The 21035-nt window shown below is 64.4% G+C and overlaps 2 protein-coding genes across 2 annotated transcripts in view; both read right to left on the bottom strand.

Moving 5' to 3' along the window:
• The window catches only part of COL1A1 (collagen type I alpha 1 chain), a 16508-nt gene extending 14014 nt beyond the window's left edge, over window positions 1-2494 (bottom strand). The window contains exons 1-2 of the mRNA XM_086478176.1: window positions 2145-2494; window positions 1855-1964 (exon numbers count right to left, since the gene is read on the bottom strand). Of these exons, the coding sequence (XP_086334302.1) occupies window positions 1855-1964; window positions 2145-2494 (460 nt within the window). The remainder of the gene's footprint in view (window positions 1-1854; window positions 1965-2144) is intronic.
• A 3451-nt stretch (window positions 2495-5945) lies between these two features.
• Window positions 5946-19137, bottom strand: UBTF (upstream binding transcription factor). Its single transcript, XM_086477921.1, is given in 21 exon segments — window positions 5946-6027; window positions 6030-6108; window positions 7080-7226; window positions 7629-7697; window positions 7949-7996; window positions 8262-8451; window positions 8647-8735; window positions 8864-8974; window positions 9206-9361; window positions 9808-9963; window positions 10160-10273; window positions 11018-11059; window positions 11394-11535; window positions 11989-12122; window positions 12428-12538; window positions 13049-13169; window positions 13775-13839; window positions 14639-14794; window positions 15495-15578; window positions 15867-16042; window positions 19043-19137. Coding segments are annotated over 21 exon segments (2280 nt in total). The 5' UTR covers window positions 19101-19137; the 3' UTR covers window positions 5946-5995.
• Between the last annotated feature and the right edge of the window lie 1898 nt (window positions 19138-21035).

Here is a 21035-nt window from a genome sequence, read left to right as displayed (position 1 = left end):
TAAGACATATCCTCCATTTTCATTTGCAACTGCTCGCCGAGAAGTCACGCCGAACGCTCATAGCACAGGACACGCGGGGGGTCTCGCTGTTGGGGGGGGGGCAGATGGAGGGGCCACGCTGGCACCTCACCCGCAGCCAGCAAACGCCCTCCCGCCCCCCCCCTTCAGCCCCCCAAAACCCCACCTCAGGCCGTGGGGAACGAGCAGACCCCAAGACCCCTTGGGGGCGTCTCCAAGCCCCAAGAGGCAGAGTCCTGGGTTTAAACACCCCCCCCCCCAGGAATGGGGGCACAGGGGGGGTCCTGCAGCCTGGCACCAACCCTCCCCTATGGGGTAGGTCAAGTGAAAATGGGGAAGGGTCCTGGATTGGGATCCGCTGCCCAGCGTCCCCCCCAACTTCCAGTTCGGCCGCTCCCCGGCCCTTTCCTCTGGATAAACAAGGCCCCTCCCCGCTGGCTGCCATGGCGGGGGGACTCACCTGTGTGTCCCCCCTTCCAAAGTCGGCCCGGGACATGCCCGGCCACCATCAAGGCATCAGGCACCCCAGGAGCCCCCCTACACCCCCCAACATTGTCTCAGGTGGGTGCAGGGGACTCGGGGTGCACCCTCAGGCACCCCAAAGCTGCCCCCCCCCCCCGCCATCCCCCCGAGGGGCGGTGGGTTTTGCTGCATCACCCTCCCTTAAAGCTGACACCGCGAGGGGACAGGGACCACGCGGGGGGGGGTGTGTGTGTGTGTGCCCGTCCCTCCCCCCCCCGCAGAGGGCACCCCAGACCCCCCCCCTTAAAGAGGGGGGGGAGCCCCAAACTCACACCGAGGCACCAGCACCGCGCTGCCGCCGGCACCCACCAACGGCGGCCACCGGTTTGCGTCCCCCGGTTGCCATGGAGGGGGGGTTCCGACCCAACCACTGCGACTGGCGGCGGGGGGGGGTAGTGTTGGGGGGGGGGGGGGGGTGTTTAGGTGTGTCGTGTGTGTGTGTGTGTCCCCGCCCGCCCCGCACCCCAGCACCCGCTTCCGGGCCTGAACCGGGGGATTTTTTTTTCCCTCCGCCGCCGAAAGAGGAAACACCGGGTGGCGTCGCCGCTGACCCGTCCTCGCCCCATGGGAGTCGCCCCGGACATCCCCCCCCCCCCCCCCCCGCGGGTTGAGAGGTGGTACAGGCTGGGCCCAGGGGGAGGGGGAGCCGGGGGGGGGGGGGGGGCTGCCTGGTGCTGCCCATTCCCCCCCCCCCCCCCGCTGCAGGCAAGGCCTGGAGGAGCCGAACAAAAGGGACCCAGATTGGGGGGGGGGGGGGGGGGCTGCACCCTGCGTGCCCCCCCGGGGGGGTGGCAAGCCCCACGGCGGGGGGGGGGGGGGGGGGGCACGACACGGCTGAGAAACCCCGGGTGCTGCATCGGGCTGGGGATTGGGGGGAGGGCGGGAAAGGCGGGGGGGGAGGGGGGGGGCCTGGAGAGCGAGCGAAGGGGAAGGGGCGGGGGTCTCAGGGCCTGGGGGTGCCTCACAGCGCCGGGGGGGGCGCGGGGGACCTGCTGAGGCTGGGGGGGGGGGGGCCAGGAGGGGGTCACGGGGGGGGGGGTTTCAGGATGCGGACACTCACTGGGCAGGGCGGAGGTAGGGGGGGGGTCCCGGCAGGGGGGACCCCTGAGAGCCGCGGGGGGGGGCCCAAAGGCAGAGCGGGGCGGGGCGGGGGGGTGGCCCGGGGGGGGGGGGGGGGGGGCCTGCGGGGCGGGGTCACCGGGCCCCCCCTGTCCGGTGGTGCAGGGGCCCCCACGGCGGGGGCGGGGCCCCCGGCGCGGGAGGGCAGGGCCGGGCGGGCCGAGTGGGGGGTGGGTGGGTCGGTCGGTCACTCACCGGCGCAGAGGGCCCGTCGGGGCCGGGGCTCGGGCTGGGTCAGCGCCCCCCGCCGCTCCGCCGCGGCGCCCGGCGGCGGCTCGCCATGCTCGGCGGCAGCGCCGCCCGCCCTCCCGGGGCCGGGGCCGGGGCCGGGCCGGAGCGGGAGCTGTGCGCGGGAGCGGGCGGGCCGGGCCTGGCGCTCCCTCCGCCCGGCGGCGGCGGCGGCCCGAGGCGGCGGCGGGAGGGAGGGGGGGGGGGGGGGGGGGTTGTGGGGGGGGAGGCGGGGGAAGAGGGGCGGGGCGCCGCACCCGGCGCGCACACGGCCCGCCCCCGCGCCCGCCGCCACCAATGGGGAGGCGCCGTACGGGGCGCGGCCAATAGAAGCGGCCGTCGCCGCCGCCGCCGCGCGGGGGCCGGTACCTTGTCGGAGGGCGCCGGGCGCCGGGGAGGGGCGGGAGGAGGGGGCGGGGGACTGAGGGGGGGTGTGGTTATGGGGGTGGGGGGCGGGGCGAGAGGGGTGGGCGGGGCTGGGAATGGGGCGGGGCGCGGCGTGGGGCGGAGCCTGGAGCCCTCCTTGCGGGCGCCCAGGGACTTCTGCCCCCCGCCACCCACCCCCCCCGGATCCCCGATCCCAGCGGATCCCTATGGGCCCCCCCATCCCTATGGATCCCCCCCCCAGGGAGCCGCCGCCTTCCCACGGATCCCCCCCATCCCCGGGGATACCCCACTCCTAGGGACCCCCCAGCCCAATGGATCCCCCCCCACCCCCATCCCCACGGATCCCCCCTATCCTGTGGATCCCTCCCATCATGACCCCCATGGATCTCTCCTGCCCTTATAGACCCCCCGACCCCCCCCTCCCATGGAGCCCAACCTTCATCCCTACAGCCCCCCCCTCACCCTTAATCCCCCCCCCCCGATCCTAACAGATCCCTGCACCGTTATGGATCCACAGATCCCCCCCCCCGAGTGATCCAACCCACTCCCCACTAGCCATCTCTACGAAGCCCTGTGGACCCCCCCCAATAGTGACCCCAAGGGGTCACCCCACCCCTCCAGTGGATCCCCCCCCCCCCGTGATCCCCACAGATCCCCCGTGATTCCCCCACATCCCACAACGGGAGTGGGGGGAAAAACACTCCTCACGCTTGGTTGGTTGTTTGTTTTTTTTTCCTAAAGTTTTATTTTTTATAGTAATGACATGAGAACAGAAACATTATTTTTCACTTTATTATACAAAAAAAAACCAAAAAACAAAAGAAACCCAAAAAACTCAAAAAAAAAACCCAAAACAAAAACAAAACAAAAAGGAACCGAAACCCAAGCAAACCGGGAAACCGCAGATGCGAGGCCCCCGCGTCCCGCTCAGCCGTACAAATTCCAAGTTGGGATTATTTTTATTTTTTTTTAATTTTTTTTTTTTTGTCTTTTTTTTAAACCTACAAAAACACTCTTTAATATTAGAAAAAAAAGATGATTTTTTTTTTTGTGTGGTTTTTTTTTTTTTGTCTTTTTTTTTTTTTTTTTTAATGTAATTCACAAGAACTTCCATCTAAAGGATCCTGGGTTTTTGTGGCAGTGCCAAAATGCACTCAGGTTCAATTCTCTTGCAGCGCAAACGCCTTTTCCCCCAATTGTCGGCGCTGTAAGAATTTTTCATTATTATTTTTTTTTTAAACAGAAAAAAGGAAAAAAAAAAAAAGGGGTGGTTTTTTTTTTTTTTGTCTTTTTTTTTGTACTAAAAACACATCCACTAAAACACGACGGTGCTGGGTACATTCAGCAGAAAAAGGGATGGGATTCCCCTTAGGGGATTGGGGGGGGGGCAATTAAAAATCAGGAAAATTAAAGGAAAATCCCAGGGGGAGACACGCAGGGACAGAGGGACGGACAGACAGACACAGGGGGGGGGACACGACACGCCGGCCGGGTTCTCTTGGGGACCCCCGGTCCCAGGGGGGACACGAGGGGATTGTCCGTGCGGGGGCACCCGGCTTCACCCCCCCACCCCGGGGTTGGGTCGTTTTCCCCCCAAAATGGTGGGTTTTCAGCCCAATTTGAGGCGAGAGGCTGCGATAGAGGGTGGCGCCCCCCCCCCCCCCCCCCCCAGCATTGAGGGGATCCCCGGTTGTGTTTCGGGGTGTGACTCAAGGTCTTTGGGGAGGGGGCTGGATTTGGGATGCTGAATGCAGCAAACCCGGGGGGGGGGGGGGGGGGGGAGGGGACCCCCCCTCACAGCCAGGAACCCCCAAACCTGCAGCTTGCCGCCCCGCCCCCCCCCCCCCCCCAGCCACCCACTGAGCTGATTTGGGGTGAAAAGAAAGAGAAAAATGCTAAGTTAAAGCACATGAGAGAAAAAGTCCCCCCAGCCTCCCCTCCTCAGTCAGGGGGGGGGCGAGGGGGGGGGCAGGTGCCCCCACCCCCTTCCCTGGGGTCCCCCAAATCCTGTCCCCCAGCCAGCTCCTCTCCGGGGACAGGATGGGGGGGGACCAAAAGGGACAAACCTTGTGCCGCGCCCCCCCCCCCCCCCCCCCCCCGGCCGCCTTACAGTGGGGGGGCTGGGGGGGGTTCCCCAATCGCACCAGGCGTGGTTTTTTTTTTTGGGGGGGGGGAGGGGAACCCGTGGGATTGCTGGTGCTCGTGTCTGCTTAAAAATAAAGGGGGGGGGGTGGCCCAGACCGGCACTGCCAGCCCCCCCCTCCCCCAACACCCCCCCCCCAGTCCCTGCAGCCCCAACTCCCTCTTGGGGAGAGGAGGGGGGGGGGGCCGGGCATCAACCCCCCCAAAATAAACCCAAACCGCACCAATATTTACAGCATGGCTGAGGGGGGAGGGGGGGGGGTGTAACTGGGGCAACTGGAGGGGAGCGCTGGTCCCCCAGGGGTTTGAGCGAAGGGAGAGGAGCAGCTTCACCGGAGAGGGAGGGGAAAATGGGGGGGGGGGGCGGGGGGGCGGGGCAATGGGGAGGGGGGGGGGGGGCCGAAAAAATAAAAGATGGATTTTCTCGTTTTATAAAAAGGAAAAAACCAACAACAAAAAAAAAAGAATAAAATAAAATACAACGGCACAACAACCACCGACAACACAGAGGGGTGCTCCGGCAGCACCCCCGCGCCCCCCTCCCCCCCCCCCCTTGGTCACACCGAGCAGCCGGGACCCCAGGTGGGGGGGGCGGGGGGGGGTGGGGGGGGGAGCCACACGTGCTGCGGCCCTGGGTACCCCCCCACCCCAGCACACACGCTCGCACCCACACGCACGCCTCTCCCCGCCCACCCCCCGCCTCCCCCCTCCCCCAAATCCATCCATCCGGGTCCCCCCACCCCCCCCACCTCCCCCCCCCCCATGGGGACACGCCAGGGTGGGGGTCCCGGTCCGTGGCCGGCGCTCCCAAGTGCCGTGGATGCGGAGGTCCCGGTGAGCTCCCGGTGCAGCTTCCAGACTGTACAAGGGGGTTGTTGGTGGGGGGTGGTTTTTTTTTTTTTTGGGGGTGGGGGAGACCCCCAAGACACTGGGGGGGGCGGGGGTGCGCAGAGAGGAAGGGGGGGAGGCAAAGAGATATTGTCCCAACGGCTGAGTCCTGAGCAACTCGGCTCATGCTCCACGCCCGCTGCCTGGGGCGGGACGGGAGGGTCTGCGCAAGGGGGGGTGGGTTTTTTTTTTCCATTTGTGGGGTTTTTTAATAAAAAAAAAAAGGAGGGGGGGGGGGCGGCTTTTTTTTTTTTTTTTTTCCTGTGTGTTTTTGTTTTCTTTCTATAAAGTCCGGAGCTGGTAGCGAGGGTGTGAAGGGGGCGAGGACAGGGCGACCCTCCGAAAATAATGAAATCTCCAAAAAACCCCCCCAAAAATAATCCACTCCCCTCTCTCGGTAAGGGGAGAGTAAAAGGGGGGCGGGAGGGACTGGGGGACTCGCCCCCTCCTCTCCCCCCGGCCCAGGGGGGGAGCAGCCCCCAGCTCCCCCTCCGTAGTGTGAGCTCAGCGGAGGGGTCCCTCCAGCCCCAGCTCCCCGGGTTGGGGGGGTCCCGTGGGGGCCTGCAGCTCGCCGGGGGGGGGGGGGGGGCCAGGAGGAAGAGGAGGAAGGGGTTTTTTGGAGGGGCCTGTTGGGGGGCGATTTGGGACCGAAACCGAGAAACCAAACGATGTTACTAAGAGCTTGGCTGGATCAGTTGGAGTCGGAGTCGGAGGAGTCCCCGAGGAGGAGGAGGAACTGCTGCTGCCCTCCGAGTCGTTGTCGTCCTCGTCCTCCTCATCCTCATCCTCGTCATCCTCGTCATTCTGGGGAGGGGGGGTGGCAGAGAGAGGACGGGGGGGGGGCGGTTTAGCGGCAGGACGAGGGGGGGCCCCGACTGCCCTCCTTCATCTCCCCCTTGCCCCCTGCTCGCCCTCCCCGCTGCGGCACGGCGGGAAGGGGGCGGGGGGGGGTTCCCCACGGAGGGGGTGCGACCCCATCCCTCCCACCCCGGGGTGGGGATGGAGGAGGGACGTGGGCAGGAATGAGTTTGCAAGGGCTCAGCTCAGGGGGGTGGCGGGGGGGGGGGGGTGGCGGGGGGGGGAACACACGGGGAGCGTGCCGGAGCAGCGCGCGGGGGTCCTACCCTCACCTCTGCCACTGCCTCGCTACGCGACCCGAGGTAGGGTCCCCGACCCGCCTCGTGCCTCAGTTTCCCCCCTCTAAAGCCAGGGAAGGAAGAGGCGTGAGCTGAGACCAACGAGGGGGGTCGAAACACCTCACCTGTCCGGTGGCGAGCACAAGGCACGGACACGGTTTCTGGCCCCAGCGCCATCCAGCAAACTCGGATTTCAGTTGCACCGGTGTAAAGCCTTGACTCTGGTGACTTACTCGGCATTCACACTGGCGCAAACGGAGCCGAGACCAGACTCAGTATCTCCACCAGGAAAAAGACAGAGGATTTTTTCTCGGCTCACTGGGGGCTCTGCACAACCCCCACCTCTACATCCCGAGGCTGCTCCTAACTACGCCCCCGCGGCTGCTCCTCGCACCCTCCCCGGGGGACGCCGGGTGGTGGTGGTGGTGGGGGTGTGCGTGGTGGGGTCCCCCCATTCCCCTTATGCCTCCCCTCGTACTCCCCCAACCCGCTTCCTGGGAGCTCCTCCGCCACGGTCCTATCTGAGCCCGGGTGCGGATGCCCCCCAGCCCCGGAGGAAGGTGAGGGTGGAGGGACGGGAGCGGAGCGGGGCCCGGGACGGCCCCACCGCCCTCCCCGCGGCGCGCACCGCAGCCTCACCTCGTCCCCGTCCTCGCTCTCCTCCTCGCTGCTGGACTCCGAAGAGTCGCCGCCTTCCTCTGACGAGTCGCCGTTGTCATCGTCATCGTCCTCGTCTTCATCGTCGTCTTCCTCCTCTTCTTCCTCCTCATCGTCGTCCTCTGACTCCTGTGGAGCGGCAGGGGGTTGGTCACGGGCGAGCGCCCCGGGATACCGGCACCCATGGGTGCACCACCTCATCCTCGGCCTTTGGGTTCCTCCATCCACCGAGCGGGATCACACCTTGCCTCGGATGGAGCTTTTCCCCATTTATGTTACAAACGGCCCCAAAAAGGCTCCCGAAGCGGGTGTTGTGGACTGCAGGGGAGGGGGCAAAAATCAGACCTTGGGTGGGTTTTTAAGTCCAGATTTGGGGAGGGCCCTTGGTTCATTGCCTCAAAGAAAAGGCAGGCAGCAGAAAGCACCAGGGATGCCTCGAACACGAGGTCTGGGGTCCCGCCGCGACGCCCTCCCCAGGGAGGAGGGCGCTGGGTGTCCCCAGCGCAGATCACGGCCGTGTCGTGCACTCACCGACTTGGACTGCATCGTTGGCTTCATCTTGGGGTTGGGGCCCCGGATCTTCCCTATGCTCTTGCGTTTCTGCAGCAAGGGGGGCGGGGGGGGAAAACAAAGCAAAACCATTCAGAACCGCAGGGCTCGAGCTCGGCTCCTTCCCAGCGCCCGGCACGGAGAAAACCCCACCACCGAGCTGCTGCAGGGGTGAAGCCCCTCAAGGGGCTCCCCTGAGCTCAGCTGATCCACCTCACAGCCCAGCCTCACCCAGGGCCGATCCCAACCCAGCCCCAAGCCCCCCCAGTCCCCTGCCGTGCTGGTGCCGGGGCGGTACTCACGTTGGAAGTGTGTTCCTTGTAGGCAGCCCGCTCCTGGGGCGAGAGGCTCTGTGGAGACAGGGGAGACTGTCAGGGCGCAGGGAGGGCTGGGCAGGCACAGAGACGGGGATGGAGCGGGGAGACTCCAGCACAGGACACCCCCTCCCCACTTATTTTTTTTTTTAAAGCCCTTTAAGTTCCAAAATACCAAAAAAAGAAAAAAAAAAAAGAGCCTGGAGACGGCGGTTCCCAGAGCAAAGCTGTGAGCAGAGACCAAGCATCCCCAAGAACATCCCAGCCCACAGCCCCCCCCCCCTCAGGCACCGGGACTCACCTTGAGCCAGATGTCGAGGTGCACCTTGTACTGTTTCTGCTGCTCCTCCGCCAGCTTTTTGTAATGGTCCTTCTGGCCCTGGGAGATGCGCTGCCAGCGGCTGCCGATCTCCACCATCCGCTCCTTCAGCGGGAGGTGGTTCAGCTCCCCGTTCGACAGCAGCTCCTGGGAGAATTTCTGGTAACCGTTCCTGCAAGGAGAACGGATCGGACAGGGTGCACAGAGAACCGAGGTGTCCGCAAGCAGCCTGTGCTAACCACCACCCACCCCCACCACGGCCCAGCCCACGCTCTCTCCACCCCGGGGCTGCTCCAGGCTCTTTTTGCACCAGCCCACTTGCTCAGCCAGATCCAAATGTTTTGGAGCCCAGACCCCAGGTACTCACATGGGGGGTTTCTTCGGCTCTCCCTGGAACTTCATTTTCTTGGCGGAGTTGGTGGAGCACGGAGGGGCCCGCATCTCGCTCAGCTCCCTCTGAGCCAGAGGAGAAAGAAGGGTCAGGGAGACCAGGACAGCACCGGCCAGAATTGAGGTTCAAGGACACTCCAAGGTTTCTTAAGCTGCTGGGGCACAGCGAGGGGCAGGAAGGAGCAGAGACCCACCTCGTATCGCTTCTGATCCTCCGCCGCCTTCTTGATCCACATCAGCTTCTCCTTCTTCTCCATGTTGTTCCAAGTGGCCTCCATGGCCTTCAGCGCCTTCCCCCGGTCGTTCTGTGGCACAGACCCCCGCGTCAGATGCGCCCGAGACACCCAGCATGCCGGGGTGCTACCGCTGGCTCCACCACGGACCACCCGCTCCCTCGCCGTGACCCCTGTCCTCCCCACGGCTTCCAGCCCCAACCTGTTGCCCCGGGTGTGAAAGCAGGACAGAAGGTGCAAAGCAATTCCCGCTGGTGGGAGCCACGATCCCACCTCCAGCTCCTTTCCCGGCCCGCTCCTCACCTTGAAACGTGCCAGGTAGTCTCCGATGACGCTCTGTTGCCAGATCTCCTCGGCCGTTTTGGGAGATTCGGGCAGCTTCCCGCGCTCCTCTTTATCCGAGCCGTGCTTCTTCTCCGACTGCGCCTTCATCGCCGCCTCCCGCGCTTTGTACTTGGCCTGTGCGGGGGGAGCGCGGCGGGGGTGAAGGGGCAGCACGGCCACTCGGGCACAAGCCCCCAGGCACCGGGAGGGTGGGCAGCAGGACCCACGGTACCACCGGCAGCCCCCCACCATGCACAGCCGCATCTCGGGACTCCTCCCCACCAGGAGAACCATCAAACCTTTAAATTGAGGTTCAAGGACACCCCAAGGTTTCTTAAGCTGCTGGATTTGGACCCGCTGGGCCACAAGAGGGAGAGGACACGGCCTGGGTGTCAAGACCAGTGCCTGGGTGACGGTTCGCCGGAGCTGTGATGCTCCTGGGGATGATGGTCCCCCAGCTGCGGTGCCCAGGGGCGAGCAAAGCCCCTCGCAGCAGGACAAGGACAAGCAGAGTCCCCCAAACCGCTGGGGAAGCCCAGGGGAGATGGGGATGGAGGAGAAGGGTGGGGGACAGTACCAACCTTCTTCTTCTCGGAGAGGTCGTTCCACATGCGGGCCAGGAGCCGGGTCAGCTCGCTCTCCGACAGCTCTGGCCGCTCCTCCTGCAGCTGCTTCCGCTTCTCCTCCGAGAAGATGAACATGGCGGAGATGGGCCGTTTGGGCTTCTCCGAGCTGGCCTGCGGGAGGGACACGGGGCCGTGGGTTGGGGGCGAGCCCACCGAGGGACCTGCCTCGCACTGGTAGCCTCCAACCCCAGAAAAAACGGGGTGAAAAGAACCAAGGAACGAAGCCCTCAAAGCACCCCGAGACGCCAGCGAGCCCACTGCGGGTCCCCGGCACGCGCTGCCCCATCTCTCCAGCTGCCGCTCTCACCTTGCCCGTCTCTGGGGAGGACTTTTTGGATGCAGGACTCGTCGCCCCTTTCCGGTTGCTGCCCAGCATCTTCTCCTCGCCTAGCACCCGCTGCTGCTCCTCCTCGGGCAGGCTCTGGGGGGCACAGGAGGAGAGACACGGTCAGACGGCCCCGGGAACAGGGACACCGGGGAGGGAGAACTAATGCACTCCGTTGTCCCGATCCAAAAGCCACCTCAGCCAGGGCCAACATCAGGCACTGCGAGCCTAGGGGCACAGCCTGGGGGTCCCCAGGCCTGTGTCACCCCCCCTCGCCGGGCAACGTGGCTCTTCCCCAGCTCTGTCCCCTCCTCGGCTCGGTCTCATCTGCTTCCTCTCCGCAAAGGCAGGCGGGCAGGTGCCCGGATTTGGGCGCACCCCTGGGGTTTTCCACCCCCCCTGCCCTCGCAGACGCAGCCGGGGCCGCGTCACGTCCGCCCCGGGGCCAAGCACGGTGCTGGGACGGCCTCGGTGCAGCTCCCCCCCCCACCCACGCCCCCACCGAGGGAAGGAAGCGAGAGGCTCGCTGCCGCCTGCACAGCCGCAGCCGCTGACACCAGCCCTCTGCTCACCCCCGGCTTCCCCCACCCGTCCCCACCTCCCAGCGCCCAACTGGAAGACACTGGGTCAGGCGTTAGGGCAGCTGGAGAAGGGTCAAGGCTACGTGCAAACATCTCTGCGCAGCGCCCACGGCTGGGTGCAGCCACGTTTCGGGGGGAGCAGAAGGGGGAAGCACCAGTGCAGCCCCCGTTTAAGCCAGCTCAGCCCCTTGCCCGGGGCTCTCTCCCCGCGTTCGGGGTCTCCAGCACCCGAGGGCCAAGGCACCCCCACGTCACTCACCTCCAGGAAGCGGAGGAGCTCAATCTCGTAGTCTTTCTTTTTCTGGAGGGAGATGGAGAAGTGTGGTTACACAGAGATCCCCTGCCCCATCCCTGCCCTGTGCAGTCCCCGACCCGGCCTCGGCCCCCTCAGCAACAGCATCCTCCACCCGGACCACCTGCTGGTCCCACACACACGGACTGGGGAGACAGAGGACCACGGGAGGTGACCGAGGTGACTTTGCTGTTGGGCGGATCTGTATTTAACGCTGGGGTGAAATCACACGCCTGGCTGGGAACCTCATTTCCAGCGAGATTTAGAGCCCAAGCTCTCCCATCCTACTCCTCCTCCCCACACCTCTGCCTGTCCGTCCGTCTGTCCGTCCCCAGCCACTCACCTGATCACACTTTTTGTGGTACGCGTCCTTTTCCTTCTGGGAGAGCAGTTTCCACTGCTGGCTGCACAGCACCATCCGCTCGGTGCTGGGCACGTCTTTCATGTTGGCCATCAGCTCTGCGCAGTACAGGGAGTAGCTATTCCTGCAACCGAGGGAGGGACCCAGCGTTAGGGACAACCTGCCCCGCTCGGGTCCCCTCTGTGGAACTGGCTGGGTGCTAAGAGCCCCTCAAGACACCCCCCGCAGCTGCCCTCTGGGTTGCACCGAGCAGCGAAGCGCTGAGCCAGAGGTGGCTGCACTTTAGGGAAGCGAGGGGCTGGATTGTCCCCTAACCCGGAGCACGCAGCATCCCCATAAACCTCGCTCGGATTCCTGCAAAATGGCTATTTAATGTATATTTAAGGACCAGCTTAATGGGGTCACTGGCAACCCATGCCCACGGTCCCAGAAATTACTGGGGCTCCCAAAGCCAGGCAGCGCCCCAGCTTCCTCATTAGCAAGAGCCAGCGTCCACCCGAGCTGGCCAAGAGCCTGAAGCGACAGCTCGGAGAGGGACACGTCCCTCGCACCCGGGCGGGGAGGGACAGGGACTCACGGAGGTGGCTTTGTGGGTCGTCCGTCGAACTTGTCCTTGAGCTGGCGCTCAGCCTTGGTGAGGGTGGAGCGGGTGATGCCCTCCTCGCTGATGTTCAGCTCGGGGTGCTTCTGGATGTAGTCACGCATGATCTCCTGCGGAGGACGGAGAGCAGTCAGGAGAGGGGCTCCGATCCCCGCCTGGCTGGGGGCCGGAGGAGGAGGAAAGAGAAGCCAACCATTGCCCTAATCATCTCCCCAGGGCTACTTCTCCCTTCGCCAAACATCGCTGGGGGAGGCAGGGCTCAGACTCGCTAGGGACCTGCAGGGATCTGGCTGAACCCCCACGCTGGCTATCGGGTGAGGCTGGCTAGCTGCCGGTGGCTGTGGCCGGGAGGCAGAGCGGCTCGGAGTGAACACAGGGACGAGTGTGGAGGGGAACGGGTGAGGCTGCTCCCTACCTCGTACTCCTTCCGCTGTTCCAGGGCCTTATGAATCCATTTCAGCCTCTTTTTATCCGAGAGTTGAGACCACTGCTTGCCCAGCGACTCTTTCACCTCCTTCGTGGTGGCCTGAAAACCCAAAGCCAGAGGTGAGGGCAGAGGGGTAAAACCCACAAAAAAAAAAAAAAAAAAAAAAAAAGAGGTAAAAAAAAAAAAAAAATTACAAAAAATACCAAAAAGGCAAAAACAGCGTGGCCCGCCGTCTTGTCCCAGCGGCACCCGGCTTGGGGCCGTGGGGTGGCTGCGAGCGGAGCTCGTGGCCGGGGAAGGGGGTGCGTGCGAGTGTGGGGCATGGCCAGAGGTGGATGTCTGTGCTGGGAATCTCTCCTGCCCTGACTCAGGCTGTGGTCACCCCTTCAACTGCAGGCAAAAAAACGGGGTCTGTATCCCCGAGCCTCTTGGAGATGTGCAGAGCCCCTTCTTACCTCCGTCCAGGCTGCTGGGAGCTTCTAACGGTGTCTTCCAGCCCGTTCCCCCCCCTAAAATGCTTCTCTCGTTTCCCCCTCCTCTCCCCCCAGCCGCGGGGTACAGGACCCCTCAACACTCACGCTCACACGCACTCCCACCCACCGTACTCACATCTGGACGCACTTTCAAGTAGATCTTCTTCTCGTGGTTGTACCACAGCTGCTGGGGGGTCTTGGGTTTTTCAGGGACGTCGGATTTCTTGGCGTTCTGGATGAGATCCGGGTGATCTTCCCTTTACCCGGCAGGGAGGTGGGGAAGGGAGAGAGTTACTGAGGTGGAAGAAGAGCACCCCCTAAACCTCCCTGCTCAGGGGTAACTGTCACTGCAGGGCTGAGCCTCCACGGGCTTAGATACTGGGGGGGGGTTCTGAGCGTTTTAAGAGAGATTTGAGTCTGCCCCTCCTGGGGGAGCATCAGGCACGAGCATCCCCTTTAGTGCGCCGGGCTGGGCTGCATCCCTGGAGCGGCGGCGGGTCATCGGGAAACACCAGGAGCCACCTGGGTCACAGCAACCACGTTCAAAGGGAAGGTCTGGGGCGAACGGGGTGGTTGCTTCTGCTTTTAACAGTGCCGGTGGCAGGGCTCCTGTCCTCCCCCTGCAGACCCTAACCCCCAGAGCGTGGCTGATCTTCCGCTCTCTCCGCCTTGCTGAGTCTCCCAGCTGGAGAGATGCTCTCAGACACCTTTTCCTCGCTCTTTTATCGCAGCATCCCCCCTTCCCTCCTGCCTTCAAGCCTCAGCGCCCATCAGGGCTTCCCCTGTGAGCTACCCGCAGGAGGGGAGCCTGGGTCTGCCTGGAAGGGCCCGGGGAAACGCAGGGCAGGGGCTGCCCGCTCACCTGAACCTCGCCAGGTTCCTCTCAAACTCCTGCTTCTCTCGCTGGAAGTCCTGGATGTATTTCATCTGGGGACACAAAGCCACCAGGCAGGTGGAGAGGGACGTCAGCACCGGGGAATGGGCAGGCAGATACATCCCTGTCAACCCTACCGGCTCGGTACCCCATCACCCGCAAAGGGACTCGAGGGCTCTCCAGCCCATCAGACTGGTCCCACAGCGCTCAGCTGAGGGGTTTCCAGCCTGCCCAGGGATTCAGAGACGGGATCTCCCCTCTCTCGCTGCACCCAGGCAGCCCTGGGCAAGAGGGCACGGCAGGACTTTTGTGCCCTGGACCTTTCCTGCCAGTGGCAAATCCACCCAGACTGAGAGCTGGGGCACCCAAAACGCCTGCCTGGGCTCCAGCCAAGCCCAAGGCCACCTCCAGAGCAGGAGGAGAGAGGGGCAGCTCTCCTCCCGGCATCTCCCAGGGCTCGGAGCAGAGCCTGCCCCTCCATCCCTCGCTCGGACAGCGCAGCCAAAGCCACGCGTGTGATTTAACCCCAGCGTTAAATACGGATCCACCCAACAGCAATGTCACCATCCAGGTCCGTCTGGGAGAGACGGACCAACGGACAGACCCAGCCAGCCTCCACCCCACAGATCCTGGGAACCAGGACAGCAGAAAAAAAAAAAAAAAAAAAAGGAAGTCTTACTAGTCTGACGGGACTAAACCAGCACCTGGGTTTCTCCCGTGGAGAGCCAGGTTAAACCCTCACCAGGTAGAGGCTGGGCTCCGCTGGTTTTACTGGGAAAGCTGGGCAGGCAGAGCCCAGCAGGCAGAGGCACACAAGTGGGAAGGGGCTTGCTGACTCCCCCCTCCCCATACCTTTTTCTTCTCGGGAAGCTCCTTGTATTTCTTGGACAGGATCTTGGTGAGATCCAGGTTGCTCATTTCGGGGTGAAGCTTGGCGTATTTGGCCCGCTTCTCCATGAAGAAGCGGAAATAGGGAGTCAGGGGCTTCTTGGGGAAGTCAGGGTGTTTCTGGGGAGACAGCAGAGCGGCAGACACTGAGCGTGGAGCTGGCGGCACTGCGGAGGGCATAGCCAAACCCCACCAGCTCCCAGCTTCCCCCCAGTACTGGGGAAGACCTGCCTCCATCCAGCCCTGGTGGTGATCCAGCTCCCCGACATGGCAACACCCCGGCTTTGCAGGCAAAAGGGGGAAAAACACCGGGAACAAGGCCTCCCTTCCCCAGGAACTACAACATCCCAGGGCTGGGCATCTCGGGAGCAGCCCCCCAGAGCGGTTGGGCTGCCAGAGGGGAAACTGAGGCAGGAGGAGGGGACGGGACCCACCTGCCGGGGATGGCTGGTGGCAAAGCATCGGCTGTGCCGGGGCTGCCCGGCTGGAAGCAGCACCCCATCCGACCTGGCAGGCCAGGAATAGGACAGTGGCTTCCTGGCGTCCCCCCCAGCGTTCCCCCCCCATCCCGCCGTGCTAAACTGGGATGCCAGCAACACAGCCGGCCATATTAAATGTGCCCTGGAGTTGGCCCGGGCCCAGAGCCCGCGGCCTCCGGAGCCTTGGGCAGGCGGCCCCGGGGATTAGGGGCGGTGAGGTGCCTGCAGGGGCTCTGGCAGCAAAGCCACACGGGTCTGGGGTGCCCCGTGGGTGACAGCCCCCTGTCCCGGCGAAGGGGGAGGTCCCCCTTTAGGGACCAATCCCAATTCCTGCGCGATACCTTGAGCTTTTTGCCCTTGTAAGGATTCTTCACGTGCTCTTCGGCGTCCATAATGAGCTCCGTGAGGGTCCGAAATTTCCTCACCTGCGGGGTAACGGAGGGCCACAAAGGTGAACAGGCTGCGTGTGGGGGGACAAGGCAGATCCCCCACGCTGGGCACGGCCCAAACCCACGGGGTTTCGCAACGCCACTGCGCCGACGACCCGCCCCAGCGCCTCCGAGGGGCTCGCGACGCCGACGGCAGCGGGACGGTGTCGGCGCTAAGGGCTCGGGGCGCCGAACTTGGAGCGATTCGAACAGCCCTGGGAGGTCACCGGGCTGCTCCGTCCCTCTCGCAGAGACCCCTCCGAGCCCCGTGCGGCTGTCGGTTACCTCGTTAGAAATCTCCATCCACTTCATCTTGCACATCTCCCCCGAGAAGTCCTTGAAAGCCACTTTTTCCCAATCCAGGTGGGACTCGGTGGTTTTGAACTTGCTCCCGTCGTTGGAGGGCAGGTTATTCTTCATGCACTCCAGCAGAGTCAGCATGTCCTCCTGCGACCAGCGGTCTGAGCAGCAAAGAAACAGGCTTAGCAGCAGCGACGGGCAGGCAGCCTTCCCGGCAGGACTACAGCTCCCAGCGTGCAGCTCCGGACCGCACGCCGGGACACGTAATCTCCACATGCTGCCTCTCGAGATTAAAGATCAAAGGGATGTGGCTGTTTCCATCGCCCTCGAGCAACTTTCTACGGGCCAAAACAATCCGGGCAAAGCTAGAAAATCCACTCGGCGCAAAACCAGAGAGACTCGCTCATCCCAGTACGCCATCAGATAAGGCGACGGCGCTGCCGGGCGGGAGCGGAGGGCTATTCCCTACGCACGGGAGCAAAGCCCTGCGGAGCGAGACGGGAGCGACGCGCTCTCCAGCCAAGAAGGGAACAGGGAAACCCACTTTTTAAGCAGAAAAGAGGTGTCTGGAGCGATGGGAACCCCCCCCCCAGTGCTGCTTGTCCTTCCACACGGAGACTCTTGCCACCACCCAGGACCCAGCTCCATGTTGACCTCTGCCAAGGTCAAAGCTCAGCGACCACAAAGTGGCGGGGGTGGCAGAGCCCGGCACAGCCCCCCTGTGTCACAGCGGGGTCCCTGGTGGCGCAGGGGTGATGGTTATGTCACCCCCAACATCCCCCGAGCTGCCGGGAGAAGCATCCCCAGCTCCCATACGGGACAAGCTGCCGGGATGGGCACATGGCAAAGCCGGGGAGCCTGGAGCAACCGGGAGGCCGGGACAGGCAGCAGCCGGGATATCCCAGCACCAAACGGCCCATCCAGCACCGACTTTGGGGCTGCTTCCTCGCCAGGGGAATTCCTCTGCTGGGCTCTTTGCTCCGAGCTTCCGCGCCAGCTGGAGAGAAGAGCCCTGGGGAAAACGGGTGGCCCTGGGGAAAAGCAGCAGGCCCTGGGAGCGGAAAGAGAGGTCCCAGGGGACGGGCTGGAGGAGGAGCAGAGCCCCAAGCCACAGACCCACGCAAGCCCCGGCTGCTTCAGCCCAGGACAGGCACCCGAGGGCTCCCCGGGCACGGGGCTGGCTCTCCACGGCGTTCCCTGCCCCACATCGCTGCTGGGGCGTTCGGAGCTGCCCAAGGGACACGGAGCGTCCTGGTGAGACGGGGACAGCGCGGCCCGTCACGGATTTGAGGGGAGCACCTCTCTCCCTCCGTCCCCAGGGAGGAAAACAAGCTCCCAGAAATACCCGGCTGCGGCTCTCCCTCCGCTCCAACTCCTTAGGCACGAAAACGCCACCTCTGCCTCCTGCCTCTGAAGGGCGACCCCCCCCACCCCCCCCCCAACCCCAAATCTGAGCGAGGGATGTTAAAGGACATGTGGGACCTGGGGGAGCACAGCCAGGACCTGTCCCCACACCCCGTTTCGCCTCCTGGACCTGTCAGGTTGGGGATTTGAGGCAGCAACAGTTTGGGATCGGCCGGTCTCCGTAGTCATGGCGCCACTAGGGATTAATGGGGGGGGGAGAAGAGGGAAAGAGCCCCCCCCCCCCCCCCCATAAAGCAGCTCGGGACGTGTCTCCACACTCCCAGCTTCAGCGTCCCCAAAACATCATGACGAGGGAAAAATGATGGGAAACCCCTGTCCCCCCCCAGTGCCTCAGGGTGGGGGGGGAGATCAGAGCTGGGGGGCCAGCGAGCCCCAAATTTTATCTTCCTATTTTTCCCATCCACTTTCCAGACCCGTCCCCCCAGGCAAGGACCAACGAGGCAGAATACGGGCTGTGAAGCTGGTGCCAATTTTACTTGCAGAAACCAGGAGAAATAACCGAAAGCAGCACAGCCAGGAAAACCAAGTAGGCAGCAAGAAGGGGTATGAGAGCCCCCCAAACCTGCCCCCATCGACAAGCCCCACGCCTCAGTTTCCCCCCTCCAATGCAGGAATGCCTGGAGCTCTTTGGCCCTGCGTGACCCCCCCCTCCGCCGGCAGACGGCCGAAATAACCACAGCCCACAGGAATAGGCACGAGGAACCGTGGAAACCTCCCCAAAACCCTCACCAGCAGCGGGGTGAGGACAACGGGGACCCCACGCTCAGGCCCCTCCATCCCTCCGTCCCCCCGGCCGGGGATTGCCAAAAAACCACCGGAATTGCGGGAGTTCACCCGCCAAGATGAATGGGGTTGTCTGTGCCCTGGGACCGATTTATCCCCGGCTCTCCTGGCATCGGCCGGGCCGGGTCTATATTAGGAAAGCTGCCCCGGTGTAATTAAATCCATCTAAAGACCCGGCGAAGGACACGTGCTCCGGCAGAGTTCGCGCTCGGGGCAACAAACCGACTGCGGCAACGGAGAAGATGACGGGGGGGGGGGGGACACACACACATGACCAGGCAGGCGAGAGAGGCTGGACTGCACCCCCCAGGGTTTGGGGGGGGCCCCAGGGAGTTTTTGGGTGTGGTGGGGTTGCAGAGCCCCCCGCTGCCCAGGTGGGCTGCCCTAAATAAAACATCTTTTTTTTTTTTTTTTTTTTTTTTTTTCCTTCTTGTTTTCCTCCCCCTTTTCCAGTAAAAGCTGAACCTCTGATGTCATCCCGGGGTCTGGAAGCCGGAGGCCCAAGGTAACGGCTCGGCTTTTAATGCGGCCCAGATGTGAACGGCGAAGGCAGCACCTCTTTGTGCCAGCCACCCCTATCACCCCCCCCCCCGAAACACCACCACCCCCACCCCCCAAAAAAAGAGCATCCCCGACGCCGCGAGCCGCCGGGGCTGGAGGGGCTGTCGGTGCGACGGGCGCGTGCATCTGCACGCTTGCACACGCGTGTGTGCTCCCCCCGTGGGGGAGCCAGGATCAGGAGAGGCCAATCCACCCCCCCGGCACAGTCGGGATGGCGGCTGCTCCATCCCTCGCACAAAAGGGCCACCCCGAGGTTGGGGTTTGGTTGAGGTTTTTTGGGTTGTTTGGGTTTTTTGTTTGGTTTTTTTTTTTTTAAAATGTGGCAGCAGCATTGCCATGAGACCCGGGGGGGGGGGGGGGGGTGCGCGGGCTGCGGGGCGGGGGGGTCTTACCTTGGTTTTTGGGAGCTGTCATTTCCAAGTCTGCAGGACACTCGGCTTCGCCGTTCATCCTCCACCTGCCTGCGCCCAGGACGGTCCCCGCCGGCTCCCTCGCGCGCTACCCGAAATCACTCCCGCTCGGCTCTGCAAGCAAACGGAGACCCCTGCTAAGCACCCCCCCACACACCAAGGTGGCCCCCCCAGCCCCTGATGGGGAGTAGGGGGGACCTGACCCGGGGGGGGGGGGTGGGTCTGTATGTGTCCCTAAGATGGGATCCCTGCCCACACCCCACCCTGTGAGGTTTGGGGGGAATTGGAGAGGGGGTGCAGGGTAGGGGTAGTAAGGGAGGAGAAGGGGGGTGGCAGAGATCCTTGGGGGGTGGGTGGGAGGGGTGAGGAGGAGGTATCCTGAATGGCGGTGTGACCCCCAGCCTGGCGGGGGGAGGAGAAAAGGGTGTGCGTGGACAGGGGAAAAGGGTTCGGGGGGATGCCCCTGAGGTGGGTGGTAGTGCAGGGGGGCAGGATCCAAGGGGGATCCCCACAGATCTGAGGGGACAAGGGTTTCCCTGAGGTAGGAGGGGTGGGATCCATAGACCCAGGTTCAGGGGGATCTGGGTCCCAAGGGATCTCCCAAGCTGGGGTTGCCCCTCCAAAAAGCGGGTCTCGAAGGAAGGGACACATAGATCCAGTGAGATCCTCCTGGGAGGGGGCACGCTCAGAGGAGAGAGGGATCCCCCAGATCCAAGGGAGCTCGGGGGGGTGCCCATTTGGGGAGCTCTGGGGAAAGAGCTCCATACACCTGGGGGGGGGGGGGGGGGGAAGGTGCCCTCTGCAGGGGGGATGACAAGCTGGGGGGGGGGGCATATTTCAACAGGGGGGCTCTAGGGGAAGGGATCTTATGGCTCCATACGGAAAGAACACCCTGAGAGGTGGGGAGAGCAGGTGAGAGGCCTCATGGGGGGGACCCAGAGCTTGCGGGGGTCAGGGAGCAGGATGCCGGCCTGTGGGGGGATCCCCTGGCCGGGGGAGGGGGGGGGGGGGGGCAGGGCCGGAGGTCCGAGTGGGGATCACCCGGGGTGGGGGGGGGACGACAGGCCGCAGGCCCGAGGGAAGAGGGGTGGCCCTGGGGGAGCAGCCCCCAGGCCTGAAGGAGGGGAGCTGGGCCGGGGGGGGATCCTGGAGGGGAATCCAGGCTTGTGGGGGGATCCGGTGGGGGGGATGCTGGGGGCGCTCCAGGCCCTGGGGGGAACCAGGAGGGAGCTGGGGCCTGGGAGGGCTCCAGGCCCTGAGGGGATCCAGGAGAGAGCGGGGGCCTGGGGAGGGCTCCCGAGGCGCAGGGATCCAGGCCCTGGTTCTAGGGAGGATCACCCTGGGGAGGGGGTATCAGGGACCACCCTGGGGGGTGCAGGACCCCCCCCAGGTCCCCAGGAGGGATTGAGGATTTCCCTGGGGGGATGAGCAGCTCCTGGGAAGGGGAATCAGGGGGGTGCAGGCCCCACCAAGCCTTGTGAGGGGGGGGATCAGGGATCGCCCCGGGGTGGGATCAGCCCCCAGGAAGGGAATCGGGGATCACCCCGAGGGGGTGCAGAACCTACTAGGCCCTGGGGGGACGGGAGATCCGTGGGTGGGTCGGATCAAGCCCCGGGGTGCGGGGGGGGGGGGGAGGGGGCAGATCTGGGACTGCCCCAGGGTGGGGATCAGTCCCCGGAGGGGGTGGATGGGGGGATCTCCGCGGGGATCGCCCTGGGGTGGGATGAGCCCTCAAGGGGGTGGTGGGGGGCGGGGTTGGATCAGCCCCCGGAGGGGCGGATCTGGGACCACCTCGGGGGTTGGATGGGGGATCGCCCCGGGGTGGGATGAGCCCAACCCCCGGGGGGGGGGGGTGGGGGGGGGGTTGTCCGGGGATCGCCCCGGGGAGGGGGGGGGGGGGGGAAGGGAAGGCGGGATCGTGGCAGGGGGAGGGATCCACCGGATCATCGCGGGGCGTGGCGGGGGCGATCGCGGT

The sequence above is a fragment of the Leptosomus discolor genome, chromosome 25 (genome assembly GCF_034619465.1).
Source record: "Leptosomus discolor isolate bLepDis1 chromosome 25, bLepDis1.hap2, whole genome shotgun sequence".
NCBI lineage: Eukaryota > Metazoa > Chordata > Aves > Leptosomiformes > Leptosomidae > Leptosomus > Leptosomus discolor.
This window is presented reverse-complemented; position numbering and strand designations above follow the sequence as displayed.